Source organism: Rhopalosiphum maidis, chromosome 2, assembly GCF_003676215.2.
Source record: "Rhopalosiphum maidis isolate BTI-1 chromosome 2, ASM367621v3, whole genome shotgun sequence".
NCBI lineage: Eukaryota > Metazoa > Arthropoda > Insecta > Hemiptera > Aphididae > Rhopalosiphum > Rhopalosiphum maidis.
The window spans coordinates 76,163,302-76,189,438 of NC_040878.1; the positions used below are offsets into that span (position 1 = coordinate 76,163,302).

The 26,137-nt window shown below is 26.9% G+C and overlaps 1 protein-coding gene across 1 annotated transcript in view; it reads left to right on the plus strand.

Moving 5' to 3' along the window:
* Positions 1-26,137, plus strand: part of LOC113551696 (DNA-binding protein D-ETS-3) — a 53,001-nt gene that overhangs the window by 14,282 nt on the left and 12,582 nt on the right. Inside the window, exons 6-8 of the mRNA XM_026954094.1 lie at positions 16,335-16,385; positions 24,567-24,614; positions 25,576-25,765. Of these exons, the coding sequence (XP_026809895.1) occupies positions 16,335-16,385; positions 24,567-24,614; positions 25,576-25,765 (289 nt within the window). The remainder of the gene's footprint in view (positions 1-16,334; positions 16,386-24,566; positions 24,615-25,575; positions 25,766-26,137) is intronic.

Here is a 26,137-nt window from a genome sequence, read left to right on the forward strand (position 1 = left end):
ATATATAGCGTGACTGACATCCCTTTTTCGCAATAAACCGTATAAAAGCCAAGGTGTCTCTTCGTGACAGTCATCGAATCGAACAATGCAATATAAAATTTCACATAGGCAAGTCTGTACAGTGGGAGGAGGCCACAGTTAACTCGGTTATGATTAATGGCTCCGGCCCCCACGCCGAACGACTTTAGTCCATCCCTATTAGCAATAAATAAAAATATTATATACATTTTTATTTTATTTTTTTTTTTTGTTTACCCAGAATGCTTTGTCTCGAAGCTTTCATTCGTATCCACCCTTCACCCTTCACCAACCGTGCACACGTTAACCTCGGCATCATAAAACATTTGACTCAAGATGTAATCAAAGCTGAGAAAACCCACCAACCCGTAAATAATAGGGGTTTTATTTATTTTTCCAATTGCTAGTGCATCAACTAGGGCGATGTATCGGAAATTGAGCCCACACTGTAGTCAAATTTAATATTTATTCGTTTAATATATATTCAATATAAATTGCTCGTATACATGTATGTAGTAAATATATCTACATAATTAATCAATCACTTCACCTAATCTATGTACGAGTATATTATGTTATATTAATAAATTATCTATTAAAATGAAAACATTCCTGCAATCGATACAGAGTTTATTTACACAGTTAAACTAATTGAATTTGAAAATATTAAAAAAAAAAAAAATATTGTGTATATTATATACTATAACTAATACGATCCTAATTATATGGACAGTTATTTAAAAATTCATGATAGAATTACAATAATAATATGGTGTTTAAAATAAACATTTTTTACTACTGAGACTCGAACTTTGGAAAGTTATTATTTGAAACACGTGCAGTGTTCCATTGTTACAACGAATATATACGTTACCCCTCTAGTCGAACGTTATTTTACATAATAAAGAGAATTTATGACAATAATAATTATAATTGTTACCAGTGAATTAAATCGAAGTACGGTATGGTTACTTTTGTCTGTCGTCGATACCATATCACATGTCGTTTCTCTACCTCTTCCACCCCAACAACGCAATGTTATAGTCTTTGAATACGCTTGCTCTTGCCCACTATCACCCCGACTCCTTCGGCACCCTACACAGCCTACACCATATACTGCGCCTACTCGCCGACCGCCGCGACGACGAGTTTTCGAACATGACTAATCTCTATGGGTTTCCGTTTCGGAATGGAAAGTCGGTGGCGTACGGTTTCCTGCCGTACGCACGGCTCGAAATAATAGCCCCAGTCCACACGCGTCGCGGCCTTTGTCAATTAAAGGCCCTTTCGGTCCATTTCACCAGTGGACGACCGCCTTTAACGAGCGACCCTTTCACTCTGTCCTACAACTCGACCATTGTTTGTTTATGATTAAAACCAAACGGGCCAGAAAAAAATACGCGCATAATAATAATAAAAAAATAATAATGTACACAATAGCGTTTTTATACGGAACATCTCACATGACATTGCAATAATTTTTCATTTTTATGACAACCTTACGGCGATGTACCAACGTGACTATAATAATACCATTATGTCAAATTTTATACTTAATTTTATCAAATGAAATTCCTTTTATACGAACATTATATATTTATTTTCAATATTTTTTTCTTCAGGCAAAAACCTTAAAAGTTGTACTATAAAATATCAAAATTTTGATAAAAAAAATTGCATTATTTCAATACAAAAATAATTGGAATCGTAATGAAAATTATTAAACTAATATCTAACCTAACCTGTATCTATATTTTGAGCGCTATTATTTTATGTATCATGCAATTCTAAGACTGTAATTTATACAAGTATAAGAAATTTATTCTTGTATTTTAATCTGTATTTTTACAGCTAGGTATAGATTGTATCTCACGTATTATTAAAAACTGTCATTTATAAACTGAAAAAACAAATATTATAATGTATGAACAAAAAAAAATGTTTAACGTGCAATGTGAATAGTACATACAGATAGGTAAATTACTATGGAGTATAGTCAGTATAGACTATAGAGCATATTATTAAACTTTACTAGTTTATATTAGCACGAATAGCACGTAATACCTACAGTCTACAGACAACAAAATAAAGTGTAATAGTATTAAATAAATCAGTAAATGTATGTTTATACTTTATAGTCGCTAACAAATAATATATACCTATATATTTCACTCAACCTTAAAACATGTGTTTCTATTATAATTTAAAATTGTTTTCACCTGGCGTAGATTTCATTAAATCGTTTAATGATATTATACTTTGCTATAGCTTGGTTCCCCTACATCTAAATAGCATAGATGAATTTAATAATAAGCCAAAGTGTTCTCTGTGGGTACTAATCACCCCTAAAATCAATTCATTATTATAGTATACACCGCTGTGTGGTCATCACCTGTCTATGCATAAATATATCTGACGGCTAATAAGTCTAATTTCAATTTATACTGTGTTCATTGTTTAATCCCATTATGGCATTAATACTCATGGCGCATTGTATACATCGAATCATCATTTTAAGATGACTGCGATTAGTGAAATATTGAATGTAGTATAATATAGCAATGTAAGGTATTATGTAATTAAATTACAGGAATAGAATTGATTAAAAATGTTTAGGTTCATTCTACAACTATATTTATTAACTATTAATTTATCACGAAAGTGTACTTCTATAGAAATAAATATTATTATAATTTAAAATAATATTGAGCTATTTTTAAAATTCTAATTCGAAGCAATACTTTATTTAAAACAGTATATTAAAGGATATCGGCACACTATCTATTTGTTCTTTTTCTCTGACCCACCACCCACGCATAGCATAGTGAGCTATTATTTTAACTTTAGGTTAATGATTATACATCCTACTTCCTAACAAGGTTGGTTCAATAATTCTACTGAATTAAAATGTACGATATTGCGGATGGACCACAGAGATAAAAAACTTATAGTGTGTTGACACCATCATAATTAATAATAATGCAAATATTTAAACCATACGTGTATCTAATGTTCATTATATTTTATATTAATAACGATATTACTGTTCAATTTCGTTGTTAATTTTATGACGTTATAAAACAATATTATCGATCAATTATTAAGTAATAATTGAGGTGTATTAGATTCTTAAAACTGTGTTTATCAGTATTCTTTATTTACTTCCTTTTGAAAGACGGAAATTCAAGAATATTGAATGACAGAGTGCGCTAGGATATTGAGTTTCTCTCCGATCGATATGATCCGGAAGGGGTGCAAAAAAACGGAAAGGAAATATTGGTAACATAGAGCGCACTACTCTGTCTGAAAATTGATATCACTTTAGGTAAACTTTAATAAAGTAATATTGGAAATGCATCTATCTACAAAGATTAATATAATAATAATAATTAATAATTAGTATTGTATTTTAAAATATGATTCTATCTAGAGCTTGGTTTGCCTACTATATTATAATGTTTATATTTAATGGGACTTTTTTAATTTATATATTTAAAATATAAATTATTACAACAAATATACTTACCAGGTTGCCTATAAAATAGATTTACTTAAATAAAATGAATCTTAGTATTGATTTATTAAATATTTAATGATTGTTCTATGCAAATCAACAATAATATCACGATAATATAGTTCTATGTTTAAGTTTTTTTATATATAATTGCGATCGTTTATATTTAGTTTAGTATTTAATAAATACAGCAGCATCTATCCATTAGTTAAGTTGGACCTTAGGTTAATGGTTTTTATATAGCAAGTACACTAATTGGATCCAAGATTTTTCAGATGACTAGTTCAAGTCTTCAACTAATCATTAGTCACATCTTTTGAATCATCCAAAATATTGGTACTCCTGTCTTTATATGATATGCTACCTACCGTCAAATGCCATTTACCATTAACCGAAAACACTATTTTATGTTCTATCTACTAAGTAATTACGATTTATTAAACTAAAACTTATTTAATATAATATTGTTGATCGTCATCATGACATCATAGTCAATTATTTTAAAATTGTATATTTTGTAATACTATGTTGTTTTTACATAATTCGAGAGTGTAGTAAGTTATCATTATTTTGGTTATTTATCAGTTATCATAATGGGTATTATCGTATTATAGTATTGTATTACTGTTAAAGTTGTTTATCTAATAACTTGTGTCACAGATACTTTGCAGTAACAAAATGAAATAAAAATATAACACATATCATAATATTAATAAGACCTACAGGTATACGTATACCATATTTTCTAGTTCGTAGTATACTACACGTCTACATCAATATAGTAGCAAACAATAGTAGACAACATAGGTAGTACACGAATACCAAAATATTAATAATAACTATTTATAGTCGTACATTCAATACTTTGTTATTAAAATCATTTTACATCATTTTAACTAAGCTACGTGTATAATTTTACTTCAAAATTTAAAATGATTAAACATTAATGTATTAAAAAATAAAATTAAAATATTGGCAAAAAAAATTTAACTTGTGTGCCTGCTATTATTTTATAGATCGATCACAGATGTCCATTTGGTCTGTAAACATTTTAAAAAAAATGGTCATAATGAATAATAAATTCATTGTTCAGTATAGTTTTATTTTTAATAAAATGTATTAGATATAAATTAAATCAATACATGCATTGAAATTTGAAGTTGCTTTGCTTCAAACTTCAATAAGCTATGTAATATGTATGCTATATTATTTAAGATATTAGAATTGTATCTTTACATAGATATATCATACTATGCATGATTAACCTACTCAGAAAAAATAATGACTAATAGATATTATCAATTATTTGTCCATTAAAAAACTATAAGCCCAACATAGTGTCAATTCACATTTTAAAAGAAATAGTTGTAGCTAGCCTTATAAAATCATAATTATTTGCATAATTAGGAAATTCTGAAACATAGTATATGAAATAGTAAATAAATATATTATAATTTTGTGTTTATATTAATTTTCATTCATATATTAAATTCAGTGTACATATTTATATAAAATATTAAAATGTGTAAGTTTATAGCATAAGAGAGTAAGTTCCTAAGTGATAGTTATGTATATATATACAGTAGAACCTCTCTAATCCGTCACCTTCGGAACTGGTGGTGTGGTCGGAACGCAAAAAAGGTCGGATTATCTGAATACAAAGAACCCTAATAAGGGAAAAATTAAACTAGCAATAATTTTATATATCTACAATAAATTGGGAAATCCAAATGTATTTTTAAATTATTCATATCGATAATACTATGGTCGGATCAACCGGAATGGCGGACGAAAAGGGTTCCTCTGTAATTCAATTTTGTTAATTAATCATTTCTTTGTAAAAACATGTGAAACAATAGTTTTTATTTGCACAAAATCAATTTCTGATTTAAATAACTATTAGGTATTCTAGTTAAAAAATGAAACATATTTTATCGAAAATCCCATAATATCACATTGTTACTCTAATAAAAATACCTAGTCAACACAACATATATTATGTCAAAACTTTTTGAGACGACGGTCCCAGTAATACATTTTGATTTTCCTACGAACAAAAAAAAACACAGTCTATTATATTAGTACAGATGTTATTATATGCGGCGACGACCCTTTATAAAATTAATAATGCTCCTATGAGTGGCATGTTGAATGTTACAAAATCAGATAAAAATAAGCGTGCGGTTACAAGCGTGTTGGGCGCGTTTGCGATATATTATATTCTCTACGTTACCTTATCGTTTCCTGTTCTCGACACTGCACGTGGACGACAACCGTATCAATTCATGTTTTTTTGTATACCCTAGTTTTGGCCCTACCATATCTTTACTGACAATAATTGAGACATGACTCACAGATAATCCAAAAAATATGTATATTATTTGATACACAATCTCATATTTTAATATTGTATAGGATTTGATACAGTTTATGTAAATAAAAATGTAAATACTATAATTGTAGTATCTTATTTTCAAAATAAACTAATTCATAATTTTAAATGCTTTAAATATATTATTAAGTAATACTTATCATACAGCACTTACATGTATTGTAAATAATTATTTTATAAATTGTGTAATAAAAAAACTAAAGTTAAAAAAAAGTTTTATGGTATTGTATATTATTATTTATTATTTATACAAAGAATTAAAAAAAATTATTATGATTTTCAAAATTTTCATACGTATATAATAGGGATATTAACAGATATATGATTATTAATAATATTAATAGTGTATTTAAATATCTAATACACGCACGCCGTTATTTTTGCTTATTCTCCCACTTAATATTTAATATCTGTGGTATTAAAATTATTTTTTTAACAATCTAAATTAAAGTTGAAAATAATTAATTTATAATATTTTTTACTTTAATATTATTACTATTTTTTCCATTACATTATAGGAAAACGAAATTAAAATTCCCAAGATCAAATCCCAATCAAATACTAATATTAATATTCATTTATAACTATTATTTAATATTTATAACATTACAATTTTTAAAATAGAGTTTTTTACCTAAATAAAAAATATTTATTATTATTTTTTATTATAATAGACCAGGGATGGGCAACTGACGGCTCGTGTACCATTTTTAACTGGCCTGGTAGCCCTTACCTGTGTTACATTTCAAATTACTTTATAAAAATATAAAATGTTAAATTTTTTTTATATTTAATTTTGTTAGTATTAAACTATAAATGTAAGTTGTAAATTTTATTGACCTTTTTTTGTTTCTTTCTATGTTCTCTGACTTGCTAGATTTTTACTTTCAAAAAATAGGCTCTCTAGTAGTATTGAGTTGCCCATCCCTGTTATAGACTATAAAACTATAGTTTTCACTAAATAGTGATGCTCACATCTAAATACTAGAAAAGGATATCACCAAAGTTTAGCTCTTAATTTGAATTATGGATAATAAATAATAATAATAATAATAATAAAGTATAATTAGAAGCCAGAAGATTTACTCCAGTTATTACTAACAAAACACAATAAATAAATAAATATAATATTACAATTTCGATATTAAAAAATTTGGAACAAGAAAATTATGAATCATCGTAAAAAAAATATTAACATTTTTGCCTGTTAAATTATTCGCTAAATACACTATACACTACACATATCTATGTACATACTACATGTACATATTATGTCATGCATATAATACAGTTATACAAGGTATCGCGATGTACTTAAAATATTATGTATTGGATTATAAATGCGTTGTATGCCGAAAAAAATAGTGTGTAACTGGCGACAAAGGGTTGATACAATAGTGTGAAGTATTTATTGTTTGAATGAGTATATATGAGCTAAGTACTACATAGTTGAAAACAAAAGGCCTGCTTGTATACATGGGGATTTTTCTTTTATGACCACCACACTATTTCTGACCATTTTTAAAGCCTTCCCCGACCAAGGCACTCTAAACGTATTTTGAAAGTAATTACACTTAATTACAGCACTATTTGGTCCACTTTTAAAGGTTCTTTTGTGATCACCATTCTCCACCGCTGTTTCATGTATGAACGTTATAATATAACCAACACCCATTTTCCCACTGGGAGGTATATTTGTTGTACATCCGATCGGTTTATATAAATTATTTTTCAACATATATTTTGCTTAAATAAAAAAACATTAATTGTCATTATTTCTGTATAATATATATCACAACCTATGAGTACATACTATATATATAAAATATATTTAAAAGTACGATACGAGTTAATATATTTACTTTTAGGAACACTTTGGTTATGATTACGAATTAATTATTGTTAAAACTGTACTTTTCAAAAAAGGTCAAGCATGCATTGACAAGTAAGTTTAGGTTTAGATTAATATTAGGTTCAATAAATAGTGCAGGTCACTTTGAGAAAAAAATGTTAGATACTATCTTAATATATAGATAATTTGTGTATTTTGATAGTTCCTTAGTTAACTATATGAAAGGCTTATTCTAAATTTTCAAATAAAAATTACTCGACCGCTGTATATTATTAAGAGAGAAACGGTCGATCGCGGCTCCTCGGCGACCCTCGATCACCATGGCAACGCATCGATTGTGTCCGGGCGTTGGAACTATTCCAAATTACCTGTAGGGGACCTGAAATAATTATTTTTTATTATTGTTTTACTTGGTTTGCTGTCCACACAAAGTAGTTTAAAACTCATAAGATATCGATCAAGTTTGGTTACGTCGCATATTTGTACATGTACCTACAATCTACATATAATAATTTGTCTTTCAATACATGCAAGCATGTTGCGTAAAAAAAATTATGAAAAAATGACAACTATTCAAAATGCTGTGTCGATTCAACCAATTAAAATAATTCGTGTCTTTATTTCCGTCAGTTTTGTGATTTTCCCGTATTGAAAAGGGTTATTATATAATATGGATAAAAGTTCCTAACGGTATAGAATATCGATGATATGCATATTCAAATGTTAATCAGCCTATAAATTTACTATGATTTATGCAACATATTATGCTCACAATCAACATATGCAAACATACATGACAAATGAAAAACTGTCTACGCATTACTCAATAATAATAAAATATATAAAGTTCGAAAATCGAAGTACAATAAACTAAAAAAGATACATATTGTCATGGTTGACCACATACATTTTGACACGCATTTGTGATAATTTACATTATATCGTTCGACAAGCTTTCACAAATCATTATATTGTATTGAATGAAATGTGTTCGAAGACAGATGCGAGGAAAGGGAGACAGTTTTCCGCTACGTTTTCATTATAATTGTAAATGCATTTAAGTTGTTGCAGTTAAGTTAGTTACTTAGTAAGCATGCTTACTTCAACTTGAAATAGTATATTAAATTATTAAATATATGACAATAATATGTACTAATAAGTAAGTTTCCGATACAATTCTAAGTTTTTTTTTATAATCTCAACCAGCCCCCTCCACAACACCGGTGTATGGCGATGGGCTCATAACAAAATCGCCACCCTTCGATACCGTGCAGTTATGATTACGAGTATTATAATGTCATATTATGAAGATGTTCAGTGTTCACATTGACCGGCGCTGGCACAATATGCTCGATGTCAAATTTAATGACGGTGAAGCGGAGCGGTATTTTATGGGCGACCACCCGCGTGCGTCGCATGACCGTAGTGACAAAATCGGTTTTTACGAGAAGCACGCGCCCAACTCCACCACGGTCAATGTGGGTGGGGGAGTGGACGGGTGAAAACATATTGTGCAAATCGACAATGCACGCGCGCGCGTGTGTTTAAATATAATATACAATAATAATAATAATAACAATAATATATGTATATGTATAATAATAAACGATATATTTACTGGATCACGTGCTCAGCCACTTAACCGACCGAGTGTATCCGTTTCACCGATTTTCACACGATGTCGGTACGCCGTTCCCCTCTCACCGTGGCGTTACGACTACCCGCGGGGCGGTGGATTTTTTTCCCGTGTTTTTACCGTATGTGTATACGCTCTCCCTCACACGCCGGTGAACCTTGACGGCACGCTGCCCCCACTGCAGTTGACTCTCAATCGCCACCAACAATACGCAGATAATTGGACGGAATGATAATGTAAATTATATATTATAATAAAATATAAGAAGATATTTTTTTTCAATATATCGAAATCGTACACCCGATGAACGCATACACACGCACCACGCTCATACGATGGTATGCGTGTAAAATGGCAAAAACTACCATAAGATCGTGATATATGTTTTACAGAACGACACGTACTTAAGTTATTTTTAAATTAACTTACTAGAAAACAGGAAAAAAAATTAATTAACAGATTAGTGAAGAGTTTTTTTTTTTTTATCACACGGTAACACCTATTTTATCGATATGTATAAACCATTGATAAATTATAATGTTATACGTATTATTGTATTTACAGTAAAATCTCCTTATAACAGAATAGCTAGGTATCAACTATTGTTTTTTTATGAAGTTTTTGGTATAAGTAGACTAAAAAAACAAGATATGCAAAACTGTTGGTGTCTTCTATTTTAAGAAGACTCCTGCCTTTATAGAGAGTTCGCTTCAAGGAGGTTTTCCTGTACATAATATATACTATATATATTAAATTGTATATTACCTACTACCTACATCTGATGGTTACAATAGAGAACTATTTAATATAATTTCTAAAAAAATGTACTGTAAAGTCAACTTTAGTTTCACCTGGCTGCAGAAATATAAGTTTTACGATTTTGGGAAATTTCTACAGAATTTCATCTAAATCACACTCGTAAAAGAAAGCGGTGAAATACCTACAGAATCGGCGGAAGCTTTTAAGGATAGTTTTTATTCCAAGCCAAAAGACGAATATAAAATTAGCGTCGTGATGTCTGAAGGAACATATAGTGCTCCTTAAAGGATCAAATGGCTTGGAATGAAATCGCGAACCCCAATACACGAAAATAAAAGGCACTATAATTTTTTCCTCCCTCTCTACATCATGACAGTCACTATTGCCATGGGTCACCGCCATTGAACAACATAATTTTTGCATCAGTAGACTTTTTTTCACATCAAAATATTTTATTTCATCCTGTGCACATATTCTTTTTGATAAATGCATTTACTAGCCCGTGACAAATTTTATTATTAGTCAAATTTTTAATATATTATGGTTTTACGTTGTACAGTAACATATTTTTGCTAAAATATTCATCGTTATAATATTCAAAAATAATTCATTTTTATTATAAAAACCTTTTATTTACAAGCTATATATATATGTGTGTTTAAGTAGAAATAAATAATATTATAAATAATAAGATAATAATATTAATAAAATATGTAGTTTTATTTAAACCTTTACTAAAATGCTTATTGAACTTAAAAAATATCACAGTAAAATTATGAACATATTTCACTATTTCATAAAAGAGAAAGAATTTAATGTTTTTTCTCTAAAATCATTAAATAAACAGTATTATCCGAAAAAATATTCAACCTCGTTTTTCCTTAAATAATGAATTTATTTAAATTTTGATTTGGAATTTTCAAATATATACTTAACCACTTAAGGATCAGATTTTCAATTTAAGGAGTATCCTATGACAATACCAACATATTATTACAAATATTATAATTCTATTATCAGCCTTAATTTCAAAAAATGATGATTGGTTAGGAATTATTAATTACTTAACTATTTATTTGTATTTTTGATATTATATAAATTACTTTACATTCCTAAGATATTATTATGCAATTTAACTTGTTATAATATCATTTAATTTAAATGAAGTATAAACAATTTTAAAAAAAACATAGATTTTATTAATATATTTGTAATAAGATGTGAATATTACCTCATTTATTTATGTTTACCTTTCATACACCGTATAGTTGAAAACTAGCTTTAAATATTATGTTATTTTACCTACATCTAAAATAATTATAATTCATCTTATTATTTTTTCTTTTCCTTAAACCAGTAACTACAAATTTATTTTATAAATCTTGAGTTATAATTAATTTGATATATTTGTTTAAGTTACATGTAACTACTTTTAAATTGTTATCGATACAAAAGATAAATTTCTAGATCATACTTTAATATTATTATTGATATTGTGACGAGCATGGAAATATTATGTAATAAGAAATATAATGAAGGTAAATCGTTATTTATTGGCTTAGTTAAAAATGAATACTCCATTCAAAACTGTAAGGATTATGTACAACGAACGTGTATATAAGCGTGTTAACTTTAATAAAAAATATTAAAGTGATCGATATTTCAAAAAAACATTATTTACGCATATAACTACGAATAAATTTGGTTACTAATAAAAAAGCTGTTAGTAGGTAAAATGTTTAATTATTTAAATATTATGCAGTTCACAACTGACCGTGACCACGGCACGTCCTAGCGTAGAATGAGTGTAGTAAGAGTCGCCTAGAAACACCGATGATGCAAATTAGCGAACCGTGATATAGAAAACATTCAAATAAACAATAATGTTCATTGAACATGGTGCGGATACAAGACAAAATAAAAATATATTAGGTACATAAGTAATACAAAAACAGTATATAAAATAATAGTTAGAAAAAGCTGTTTGAGGCGGTGCTATACTGGAGCCAAGATGAGGAGGGTGAATAGCACACATATATTTTTTATTCTACCTCAAATATGTTCTACCTGTATATTGATAAATTAAAATATCTTAACATTCCATATTTTTGTTTTGTTGTGTCAGTAAATATGTTTATTAAAATTAAGCGAAAAGATAATAATAAATATTGAAGTCTCATAATATTTCCTCCCTACAACAATGATCATTGAAAAATAATACCACCTCTAGTAGAAAAAGTCTTTGTACCGTCACTGATGTACAGATAGCTATGATATTAAACATGTTGAATATAATACTAAAAGTGGAACTTATATACACAGATAAATTAAATATAACTGTTATATAAGAAAATGTAAAGACGATAGCGTATGTATACTTTCGCAATGTATGAATTAGTTTGATACCTATAAAGAATACTCAAACGTCTCAAACTTTTTAAGCAATTTAAAGTGTTCTGGTGTTTGAATATGCGTAAATTATTTTTAATTATTATACAGATTAAGTGAAATTACATAGAATATTCCAAATTTCGTGTGACAAAAATAGTGGGGATTATGTTGGTATTCTTAGGCGATTCCTTCCATTTTTGTCATACACTATTTGGAAGCCCATATAATATGCTATTACATTGTATACAGTATAACATATTAAATGTATAAGTATTCATGTTCAATAATAAAATAACAAAACTATATCTATAAAAAGTTTCATTATTAACTTCAGCTCACAGATAAATAATAATAAATAAATTAAATCAACATAACAATATTATTTCTATACATAATTTCCAAAATATACTGTGGTATAAGATGAATCCTATAGGTATTAAAAACATGTTCTATGTACAGAATTATTGTAAATCATCGGCATGCTAATATTATATAGGTAATATGAAGTATAAACATATTCAACTAGTTAATAAATCGGAAATTATGTATTGTAATTTAACGTGCACTATTGGTACAGCGTATTTATAAAAGTGACAGCGGTGAAAAAATATTTATATTAATGAAAGTTGATAGGTGTGACTAGAAAAAACCTACCAACAATGGAAAAAAATGTAATGTGGTTCTAATTAAAGTAGAAGGAAACGTTAATGGAAAAGACGATAAGAATAAACGTCGGAAGGAAGGAAGGAAGGAAGGAAGGAAGGAAGGAAGGAAGGAAGGAAAGAATGCCTGAACGTACTTAGTTATTAGCCGACACGGATGAGGACAGGGTGAAAAAAATTCAGAACAGGGGAGTGCATAGTGAAATGTTGGATGGATGGTCGGGAACGGCAGCAAACACGGCACGTATGTTTTCTCCGGTACCCTCCACACTCCCACGCTGACTTCTGCCCCTGTATTCGCTGCTTTCGGTTTCCACGTCGCAATATCCTATCCGACCAATCCGGAAGTACTCGAGGGGAGTGATTTGTCGTGGGCGCCGGTGCCCGATTGGTCGTCATCGATTTTTCCGACGCCGCGCCCCACGCGTCCACCGTCGTCGTGCGAGCGACTCCCTTACGCGGCGCTGGCAATACCTTAACGTCGTCAGCGGGTCAGTTGTACAATCGCGTCTGGTCTGATATCATTCTCCCGATTGTTTGTCACGCCACCGAGATATTTCATACACACAAAGTATTATAGATATATATAAAGTGACACGTGTACTATTCAATTATTTAACATTAATAGACCGTTTCGATTTAATCGAGAACGACTCTTGATTCATACTATACATATGGCACTATTGGAAATAATCGTGACGATCGGGTGAACGATCTATCGCGTGAATTATGTTGGACATCAAAACATCGGATTACCTAAGCAGAAATGGGACGTTTCCCAATTTATCAATGATTTTTGCCGGTATGTGTTTGTATTTTTTATTTTTAGTAACAAATAGCTGAAATAGCATACTATAAATTCACTAATTACGACATTAGCTACCGTTTTATTTGTTTGAAAACAATAATATTTCAACTGAAAATATAATCTAAAATTATTTCATACTAAATTATAAATTTTATAATATTATATTACATTATTTATTAATAATAGGTCTACCTATTACATATTTATATTTTGAAATTTTTTATTTAATTTTTTTTTAACTCATATTATTTATTTTTTTTTAAATATTTTAAACTCCTCCACTTACAACCGTATAAATTACCTACATGTTATTTTTGTTAATATTGATATTAATTTTCTCATATAGTTATTAATTGTCTAAACTCAATATAGCTTCTAGACTATTATGTATATTTGTTATAATAATAACTATGGATACGTTTTAATAATTGAAGATAAGTAAAATATGATAATGTGTAAATGAAAATAATAAGTAAAAAACCTTAGGAAAACTTTTTCTCTGCTTTATAGTAAGTTTTGTGTGTACCTGGTCATTGATTAAATCCCTATAATGAGTATATATTAAATTTAGATTTAATGATAGATCATTGATTATGTAAAACGATTCTTATCAGATACGACCTATCAGCTGCTATTTTTAAGAATATTATTTATTAATATTATTATTGGTAATTCTTGTTTTCTATTAGTAAATAATATAGTAAGTTAAACTAACTTCATCAAAAGCTATCGTATTATTATTATAATAACATTATAATAATATATTATGTACGATTTGTTTATAACTTATAAGTACGAGTAAATACTGACATATTGTAAAACGATGTGGAAAAGGGTACCTATAAATAGCCCAAATTAATCTAAATATTTTGAAAGTTTAGTTATGAATAGCAAATAATAATACGAGTATATACAGCAACAAAAATTTTAATTCCCTATACGAATAATTTTTTTTTTTAATTACAACAAAATAAGCAAAATAATTATTTCTTTGCTTAAATATCTTTACCAAACATTAACATTGCAAATGCCTGATAATATCCTCAAATACTTATAAATAGCTTAAAAGTAGTCTAAATATTTTTTAAATAATTTCCTGTAAAAATAGTTAATATTTAAAAAAAAAATTAAGTTACCACGGTTGTTTATTTTTTTAAATATAATAAAAATACAAAATTGATTTTATTAAAAACTTGTGCTGCTTAAATATTTCTGTATTTCTATTAATTTTTTTAGTTCTTCCCGACTTTTAAAAATTGTATTTTTACTTTCTAAAATACTACTAACTAGATAACATTTTTACCAAAGTTGATAATTGATGTTTTCTATTACAAAGCTATGAATAAATGTGTTTCTCTAATCTATAATAAATATATGAGTTCCATTATCATAGAATTAAATATATAATATTTATGTATTATGTATATATAAATAATAATGTATACTCGCGTATGATAATTAAGATTTAAAGAATATATTTTAAACATACCTATGCCTATTATGTCTATTATTCATACCTGAAACTTTAAACAAGTTTATAATTTAATAAAATAATGTAATGAATATTAATCAAGTAATTATTAAACAACAATATTATGCAGAGTAAATAATATTATATAGGGAATATTATAATCCTAAACTTATAAAAATACAGAAACATACAAATAATTATCTTTTCACATATAATGAAATAACTGCATACGTATCTTTTTCACTGACTAAATGCTTATTTTATTAATTAAAAAATAATAAAAAATAATAAAAACTTATTTTTTAATACAATATTATAAGTACTTTATCTAGGTAGTAATATAAAATATTATCTACAATAACTTATTGTTATAATTGTTATGTAGATATATATATTGTTATTTAACAATGGACATTGACATATTATTAAAAATTATATTATGTAAATGATAATAAAAAATAAGTATAAAAATAAGTAAAGGTAGTACATAGTACATATTATATAAAACATTTAATTGCTTATTTACTTTTAAAAAATTAAAGAGAAAGCATTAAAAAAAGTTGTAAAACTTAGATTTAAAAAAATATACAGTTCCTAAAAGTATTTCATTTCTTCACTTTTTCATCGTGAAAAATGTAATCATATTCCACAATTGCTTGTTTTTATCGGTTTTTATTTTTAACTTAAAAAAAATATATATATATAATTCTCAATAAAGCAAGTTAAATTTAAATTATTAATAATATAAATTAACTTAAGAATAATACATAATTTATAATGTTTCATTATAATCTATTACACTAAAATGTATATAATCAAATATTGTTTTAGATACTCATTATAAAGGATCATGGAGTACACATTCATCAGGGCAAACACAAGGTATGTATTTAAAGTTATTTTATACAATCATTATGTATACATAAAAAAGGTAACTGAATGACTTATACATTAATAATAAAGTGATTAAACTATTAACTACTTTTCTAACTATTTTTCTGGTACACAATTTATTTAAATTATTGTAATTTATTAATAAATATTTATTTTTTAACATGTACAAAAAATATTTAATTTATTTTTTACTCATTCAAATATAGGTACTTAAACAATTATTACAAGATAATAAATAATGACAACAAAACTATAAATATAACTTGAATCAATAGTTTTATTTATTGGTCTATATAATAACTGTTCTCGTAGTTAATTATGATGATATTAAAAATAAATTCAACATTAATGATTTTACATATAACAACGTTATATATTTTATTATTATTCACAGAATCGGAGTATTTTGTAAAATTAATTTTTCTAAATTATAAAATATAATAAATAAATCGAGAGAATTAGTTGTTTATATTATTACTTAATTATAATCAAAAATCAAAAATAATACCATCGTTCAAAATCAACGTATAATTCAAAAACAAAACTATAAACGATACAGATAATATGAACATGGTAGATTATTTGAATAGAACATTTTGTTAAAAACATTAAAAAGGGAAAATAGGTTATTCTAAATAAACACATGGCATGATTGTCACGTTGTCCGGCAAAATCAATAAAATCATAAAAAAGACCTTACCTTTTGATCGTCAACTAAACATATATTCTCTCTTTCCTTTTTTCCGTTCCAATCAAGACAACAATTTTAGGGGTGAAAAGGTCTAGTACAACAAATGCGCTTGATCACGCGCGAACACTATCAAAATGTTGTCGTCTGAGCCGTTTCGGACAGACAATCAAATAACATCCGTATGGATGAGCAATTCTTCTTTCATTTAAAGTAGATGTTATGCATTGATTTTTGTACCGTTACTCTATCTTGCTGAATAAAATTATCATGAAGCAAACACAACATAACAAACAGTATTAAAAAATAACCTTTTTTAACATATAAATCACACAAAATCGTTATAACTTAAATATAAAATCATGCAAGTTAATTCGTTCAATATTCTTAAATAACTTTGAGTGTTTTATAATACACATTATAATAAAAATGTATAACCTTTAAAAGCTTAATTCTTGTTAAATTTTGTTACATTTATATATTTTTTAACCATTTTAAAAATTATTAATATATTAGTATATGTTTTTATTATCAATAATAATTATAATAAACTTTAATGTTTACACAGTTATAGAGATCTATTCAATTTGGCTATAATAATTATATCTATTATTGTTTAACTATTTTAAAAAATATATAAAATATTATAATGTATACAATAGAAAATAAGTGCAAAAAGTAAATATGGACTAGAATATTGAAATAATCAGAACAAAAGAGAGAATGGCATACTGTTTCTGTATTCCTAAATTATGTTTTTTAAGTAGAGAGTATGTTCTCTATATCTGTTCGTTTTTATGCGTCTAGGTGAGTTACCTGAAATTTGATTTTGAGACTAGACAGGTTAGATCGTTAATTATTTTGTTTATTAGTATTGAGAGAAGATAAATCACGATTCACGGGGGTTACCAGTGACCTTTATTCTTCGAGGAAAGAAGTAATATTAAGATTTAAATAATTTATGAAATATATACAATTTATGATTTATCTAACTATATAATTTTTATCTCAAAACTTATCATTCTTGTTGACCAAAATGATACAGGGTGATAAAAAAAAATGTTGAAAATATTGAACATTTAGGTAAATATATATCGTATTATTTAAAAGTTGCATAAAAAATATTAATATACAGTAATTAGTAATTACTAATGTTTTTAAGGGAGTTGTCTTTATAATAATCATCTATAAATGTAATTAAATATCAAATGGTTCTTAAAATTGTTAATTATTTACTATTTTATTTTTTTTAACTAGATAAATTTCAATATTTTAATGATCCGGACATTAATTAAAATATTTCCTTTTTAAAAAATAGCACTATTAAGCTTATAAACTAAATAATGTATATCATTATTAGTCATTGTATAAGTTATATATGAAATTAATTTAAACTAACCAAACTTTTAAAAAGTTCAAAAAACATTACACAAGTTTAAAATTATATAATCATGACATCAATATACTAATATATCACCAGTACTAGTTATTTTTTACTAACAAAAATTTATACAAAAATAATATTGAATGAAATAATTTGTTATAATAATTAATTATTTTATATTTACAAATTATATAATGTATTACAATAATTAATACATTTTAATAAATTTACACGTGAAATAAAAATAAATTTCCTAAATAAGATATCCGTCAATCATAAATTATATTATAATCTTTAGACTATAATAAATTCTGCAGTGAATCATTCTATACGTAGGCATCGTTTCAACAAACTTCTTAACGCAGTTATTATTATAATTTTCTTGTCAGATAAAAAATATAAATGGAATCTCTATTAAATAAAAATACATCAGGGCGCTTTTTTGTGGGATATAAAACAAACTGAATACGGACATCTAATTCTATTATAATCTCTTGTTATTCGACCACCGTCAAAGGCCACAGGCACAACGGTTCAATGAGCTTTGATTAGACACATCAAAGGCATGTTTGTTATACACCACAGACCGTATTACGAGAACCGCCCTAGGCTGGCCGTCACCTTTGTAAAAGCGTCCAACTGTAAAAGCTGGTAAATAGCTGGGGTCTGTCGAGTTTCGTAATATTATGAAAATTCAATCAAAACATGTAGACACCCGTATATTTTTTTGACAATTTTAATAAGAATATTTTATTTTGATATTCATTTCTAAAATGTCAAGCAGGATACTCCAGCATAAAATAATGTATCATTCATATTGGACATAATATAATGATAATGATCAAATCAGATGTAATTTAACTTAAAAAAAATATTATTCAGGAACTTAAGACGAAAAAAATTTTTAGAATATAAACATAGTAACAAGTATGATAAAATAAATGGCAATTTTTAGGAAATTGTATATTATTAATTATTAATAAATACACAAAATTACAAAATTCAAATTTTAAACATAGCTACGCTGTTATTCAATATTTTCCTGATATTTTAGAAAAAACTAAAGTTTAAGTTTTGATAAAATTAACAAAGCTAGTATTCAAAAGCTTTGAATATATTGAAATCACAAACATTTAATTGTTATTAAACTATCGATATTTATAATTTATAAAAATTGATCATGTATAATACATACTAGATCCAATATTATAATTATTTCTGTAAAATCATTTTTAAGGACTGTTATTATTTGTATAAACATTTAAAAAACTGAAAAATTACTCGTTCAAAATTTGAATTAATTACATCAAAATCTTCAAAAAAGTTATTCACTAAATGATTTACACTAAAAATAAGAATCTCTCATTTTAAAAATAGAAATATCGCCATAGGTTACTTCGCACCTTATAAAATAAATTAAAAATATGATCATTAATTATATTTGAAAAATTCCAATAATCTGAATTTGAAAAAATGGGGGTGAACATTCTTTATGTAGGTAGACATAATAATATTATGTAAATGTATATAGTGTTATAATTAATAATAGTAAATTTAAAAAACAATGAAATAAAGTACTCTGTATGATGTGTATATACATAATTATAATATAATATACAAAACGGTTCGTCGGAAATGCGTTACGCACGTTATTCGATTCCATTAGTGCAGTACAATACATGCTCGTCCCGTAGCGGCGACGAGTGTGAGTCGACTAAAAGTGTCGTAGGCGATATTATTGTTATGATAAATCGAACAAGTGGAGTGTGTACAGGATTAACAATAATGGAGGGCGGCGGCGGTTATAATTAAAATTAAACTCCTCCGGCCGTACGTAATCGCAAACGCAGACACGGCGAAGCGGCAGCTTTTTCTCGTAGTTAATAATAATATATTGAGTGGGCGGATTTCGCTAGCGTACCGCCGCCGCTGCCGTTGCAGACGACTGTGGCTGCCAAACGCCCCAACAAGTGACCGTGAACAAGAGTGGCCGGTACTCGCGCGTACACAACAGGCGGCGTGGCGTTTAACTCGAAACCGAAATCCATCCCGTGGGATTACGTCGACGACGACGGTGACGACGGTGGCCATGTTCAACCGACCGTGTCGCCCTCTTCGCCGATCGTATTATTATTATATCGTTGTTATCATTATAATAATATGATACGAAGTGCGTGGTATATGTTTCTGTATAATATTTTTTTTTTATACCGTAACAGCATTGACTGCCAGATTTTTTATGCCGATTTAAAAATGGCTCGACAAGCGCGTACTCATCGGTCAGCTGTTGTCACGATATTGACTAACAGAATAAATCATATTTTTGTTTTACTCGTTTTGTTTTTCTATCCTATGCACACACATTATATTTTGATGTTTAAGTACAACCAAAAATACCAATCATAAATCGCAAAATTAACTAAAAAAAAACCTGTAAGAGATTGATATATATGTATTTTCTTGCCTCGGCGGGAAGCACAATGTACGCAATCGACGAAAAAACGAAGTGTAACGTTTGTCATGGTTAGTCAAGAGTTGACGAAGTCCACAAAAATGCACGTAAAAATTCTGTTATACTTAACATCACTGTTTTAAGTCAACATTTATATTATACCACACCTATCAGGAAATCAAAAAAAAAAAAAGAATTTAATCGAGTTGATAAAATGATGGTGCAATTATATAAATTGTCGCTTAAACTTCATTTCGAAATTATAGTCTTTTTAAGTTTATCATTTATCTAAACATTCCTTACCGTCGTTTTCAAAATTACATATAATAACAATGACCCTTAATAAGCCCTTACAAACAACTATATTTTTTAACTATATTTGAAGTTTTTATACATTTTTAGAATATCAAATTAGACTTCTTTATCTTTTAACTATATTAAAAATTCACTTTTAGATAATGAGTAAAGATTGTATAATATCTTCAAATATTTTGTGACATATTTTTTTAAAGAAGAAAATTGGTATATCCATTTTGTATAGGTAGTCATTAAACTAACTTAATTACTCGTTTATTGGAATTGGACAGTTTACAGCTTATGAATGCATTAGTAGAAGATATACATATTAACTAAGTTACCTTATCCATAAAATATATTATTATTTACCTACTTTATTATCTTGTAATTGAGATTACTGCTTATTTATTTCTGAATGTATAAAAATATTGAATTATGATAAGTACCTGCCTACTTATATCTTGTTTATCATTTTTTAATATAACATTTTATTTTAATAAATTAAAACTTACATTTATAGATTTTTCATTAGAAAATTCAATTTAAAATGTTTATTTTTTTTAGACGTCAAAATCTTATGTTTTACCAAGTTTAATTTTACCGCTTAGTGACTGAAGTTGCGTAGTTTAACTATTCGAAATAATTACTGAGTATCCGGATGATTTTTTTCTTGTAATAGACAATGGAAATGTACCTATATAATATGATATGAATTCACCCTCTTCTCTCCTTCAAAATTAGCTTATAGAATAGTCACCACTAAACTTAAATATAGTGGTATAATATATTTTTAAAAAATCTTTGTTAACATTTAGAGGGAAATAAGTGTTGAAAAGGGTTGGGCAGAATAATGAACTTTGGCTGTGGTTATAGAGAGATGGTACTTGACATACAAGTTATGGACCGAAAACGAAGAACGATCGTCTTTTTTCCCCTATACCTTATCCCTCGCGATCCCTTTAAGCTGTCAATCAGCTCAGACGGCCGTACACGAGTCCACGTGCCGATAATGGAACTGCTAAAGCGTTTTTGTAAGCACTCAGTTGTCAGACCCCGCCGAAAAGTATCACGTTTAAAATGCAACCTAAACGTCGCTTATCAAGTCAACCTGAAAGAATAACAAGTCACAGTTATTTACTCACTGACCCTTTTTTTATACTTCCCTCCATGATAAAGTTATTAGACGATCCCCGGGAAAAAACACAATTCCGGTCACTACGTCAACATTTTACAGAAGCAGCAGTTTCTAATTAACCCAGCGAAGTGAGAATCAAAATATATCAAATATATATTATGAAGTATTATAACTTTTACAAAGTTATTAATTCACTAAGAATCGCATGATTAAAGACAAAGTTAAATTTTTTTCTTACTTAATAGGAAAAAGTTTAATTAATTTTTGAAATTATATATCTTTTACAACTTATATTCTCATTTTCGTATTTAAACTTCATAGTACTAGTATTATGGGTGAATAGTTTAATTACAATTATTTGATAATTTATTAAAAAATGTAATTAAATAAAAAAAAGTATCTATCACTTTTTCTAAATAATATTTATATTAAGTTTCAAACTATAAAGAAATAGTATGCAAAGAAAAATTAAAAAAATTGACCAAAAAATAACATTCATTAAGTATTGAAACTTTAATAATTCTCTTCTCACTGAATGTCTAAAAATAATAATCTAAATAAATATGTATATATTTTAACATATTAATTATTATGAGTGTTAACATTGATCATATATTATTATTAATAGTATTAAGTACTATTAACTATACAATAACTATGTAATATACAATATATTATACAAAAAATGTACATAAATATTTAAATAAAAAAATAACAGTTTTAGTTATTTTTATTATTATTTGAAAAGTATTAATTATAGGTAATTGAAACTTTTATTATTTTTTATTCACAATGAAATTTCAAAATATTAAAATAAGATTTAAGCTATTTATACCTCTATAAAAAAGTCGGTATCGACTGATAAGTCAAGGCTGGTAATATTTTCAACGAATTAACGTTTTATATCCACTCATTTGCAATTTTATGTGATAAACTAGAAACTCAAAATATGACATTACACGAAAGCATTTCAATAATTGTTGATAAAATAAAAGAAAAAATTCATGATATTACTATTTAACTATATAATCGTATATAGTATGACTCAACTCTCAACCACTTCAGTTGACGTCGAAGGATCTCTGTATTTAAAAATATATTGACATAAAACGTCACAGATTCACTGAAAAAAATTAGTAGTGCATATGGTTATTCAATTTAATAATAAATAAAATATAAAAAATATATTAATTTAGAAATTTATAATACCTTTTTTACAATAATTAAAATTTAAATATAACTATATAAGTACCAATATTAATATTTCTATTAATATTGTAAAAATTTGTGATGTAAATAATTTAAATTGTCTTGCATGTTAATTGTATATTCTGATACTTTTTAGTACATAATAATATTATACACAGTTTGTTTTTGGCAAAAATATATTCAACTTAGAATATTACTTATGGTAACACTAAAAAAATATAAAAGTACTTAGAAGCTGGCAAACCATTTCCGCTCAGAATCGTTTTGTATATGTAATGTTTATTATTGAATTACAATTTAACACATTCATTATAGTGTTTACCTTAATGATGATTGACAAAGTACACTCGGAAAATATTATACAGTATAGCGACTTCCCTGTTTTTTTTTTTTTAAAACAATAAACTTTATACACATTAATATATTAATTTAAAATACGTATATAATATACATTTAAATATTTTGACAAGTTTCTATGTGCAAACGATTAGAAAATAAATCTTAATAAACATTTTTAATTTAAAGTATTACGATTCAGGTGTTTGAAATAGTATTGACATTTATAGGTAAATATAGTATACAATGTACATCATATGTCCATTACTTACGAAAAATCATTAAATAGCTTGTCTCCCATTATAGGCCCTAGGGTGATATTTTGGTAGTGGTTTTGTTTGTGCTGCCTGTACACAAACAATTCGACATACTCCCTATTTTATTGTTCCCTCGGGATATTTTTTTAGCCCCTTTGTTAAAATCAATTCATTGCAAATTATCGTTTAAACTTAATTTAAGAGAAAATAGATAACTGTATAATATAATTCAAGAAAATATCATCTATTATTTTTAATAGTAAAGCACATACCGTATACTTATTATTAATTCTTTGGTAGTTTGGTTAACATGTTCACAGACTTTAATATCATATGTTTAATGAACAATAAATTCATATAGATAAAATATTAATCATTAATTTAATTAATTTTATATGTATAATATTTCAGATCCATATCAAATGTTTGGGGCCACAAGCAGTCGATTAGCTAGTTCTGGTAAGTTGAACAATTATCATATGAACTATATGTTTTAAAATTTTCTTGTAGGAATTGGAAACGACTTTGTTTTTTATACATTTGATTTCATTATTACTTTTTTTTTTAAATTTTGATAAATTTTAAATTAATATCATAGATATTTTCGTTAATTATGTAAAAATACATTTTACAAATAATTTTTAAATTATTTAGGAAAAGTTATGTTTTGTTTGGATTAATTATAAAACTTTCATAGTGATAACAAAATAAATATGTTACTTTTCTTTAATTAATAAGCCTGAAATTAAAAATACATAATGATTGGATACTATTTTTAAAATGTTAATGACTAACATGATTCATGTTTATTATTATTATACTACTAAAGTTGTCTAATATAGCGTAAAAAATATTCCCACGCAATACTTGACACTTTTCCGGCTTTGGTTTGAATTATGTCCGGCTTGCGTGTATGCAATCGACTTTTGCCACACTATCGGCTACAACCTATTCGTCACGGTTTATGATGCCCCCTACTTATAATATACTATCTGACAACTAGATACGCGTTTTATTGGTCCCTATATTTTATGTCGATTTGTATCCATAATAATTAGACCATACATATCTATTTAATTTTTAAATTTCAATTTAGCATAATACACTAACAATAAATCTAAAATAAAAATAAATGCTCTAAATTTTTAATTGAATTAAGACTTTTAAGTTTTTACTTTACAGTCACACATACCTGACATACCTAATAATAATTTATGAATTTATTTATTTATTAAGAAAGCTAGGTTTACAGTACGATATAAAGATATAAGTTTGTTTTATCAGTTATTAGTAAAAAAAAAATAAAAAATATAAAATTTAATCCTGAGTGTTATTTAATCAAATAAGCAAATATAAATAACCAAGCACTACATACATATTAAAAAACTAAACAGTTTATGTTTTTTATGTACTTTTATAGGTTCTGGTCAAATACAATTGTGGCAATTTCTATTGGAATTATTGTCTGATAGTAGTAATGCAGCATGTATAACGTGGGAAGGTACGAACGGTGAATTTAAGTTAACCGACCCAGATGAAGTAGCACGTAGATGGGGTGAAAGGAAGTCTAAGCCAAACATGAACTACGACAAATTAAGCAGAGCATTAAGGTAAATTAACTTATATTAAAATGTGCGTTGTACTATATTCATTAAGATTAAAAAAAAAAATTATTTATTAAATCAATTGGCCAGTAAACTAAACATTACTTTTACCACGACTTGCAAACTTGAATAACGGCTACAAATAATTTAGAAAATTCTGAGATTAGTACACCAACATATCGAGCGATATGATGGAAGGAGATCTGAGGCGACTATAATAAATATAAATCCTCGCCCACGACTATACGTATTTTATATTATTGTTCCAAAAAAAAAAATTATGTATTTTTGATCTAATGTAAAAAAAATAATGTTGAGTTAGATAAATCATAATATGGACGTTAAGGAAGGTTTAAAAATTCAGTTTATTCACATAAT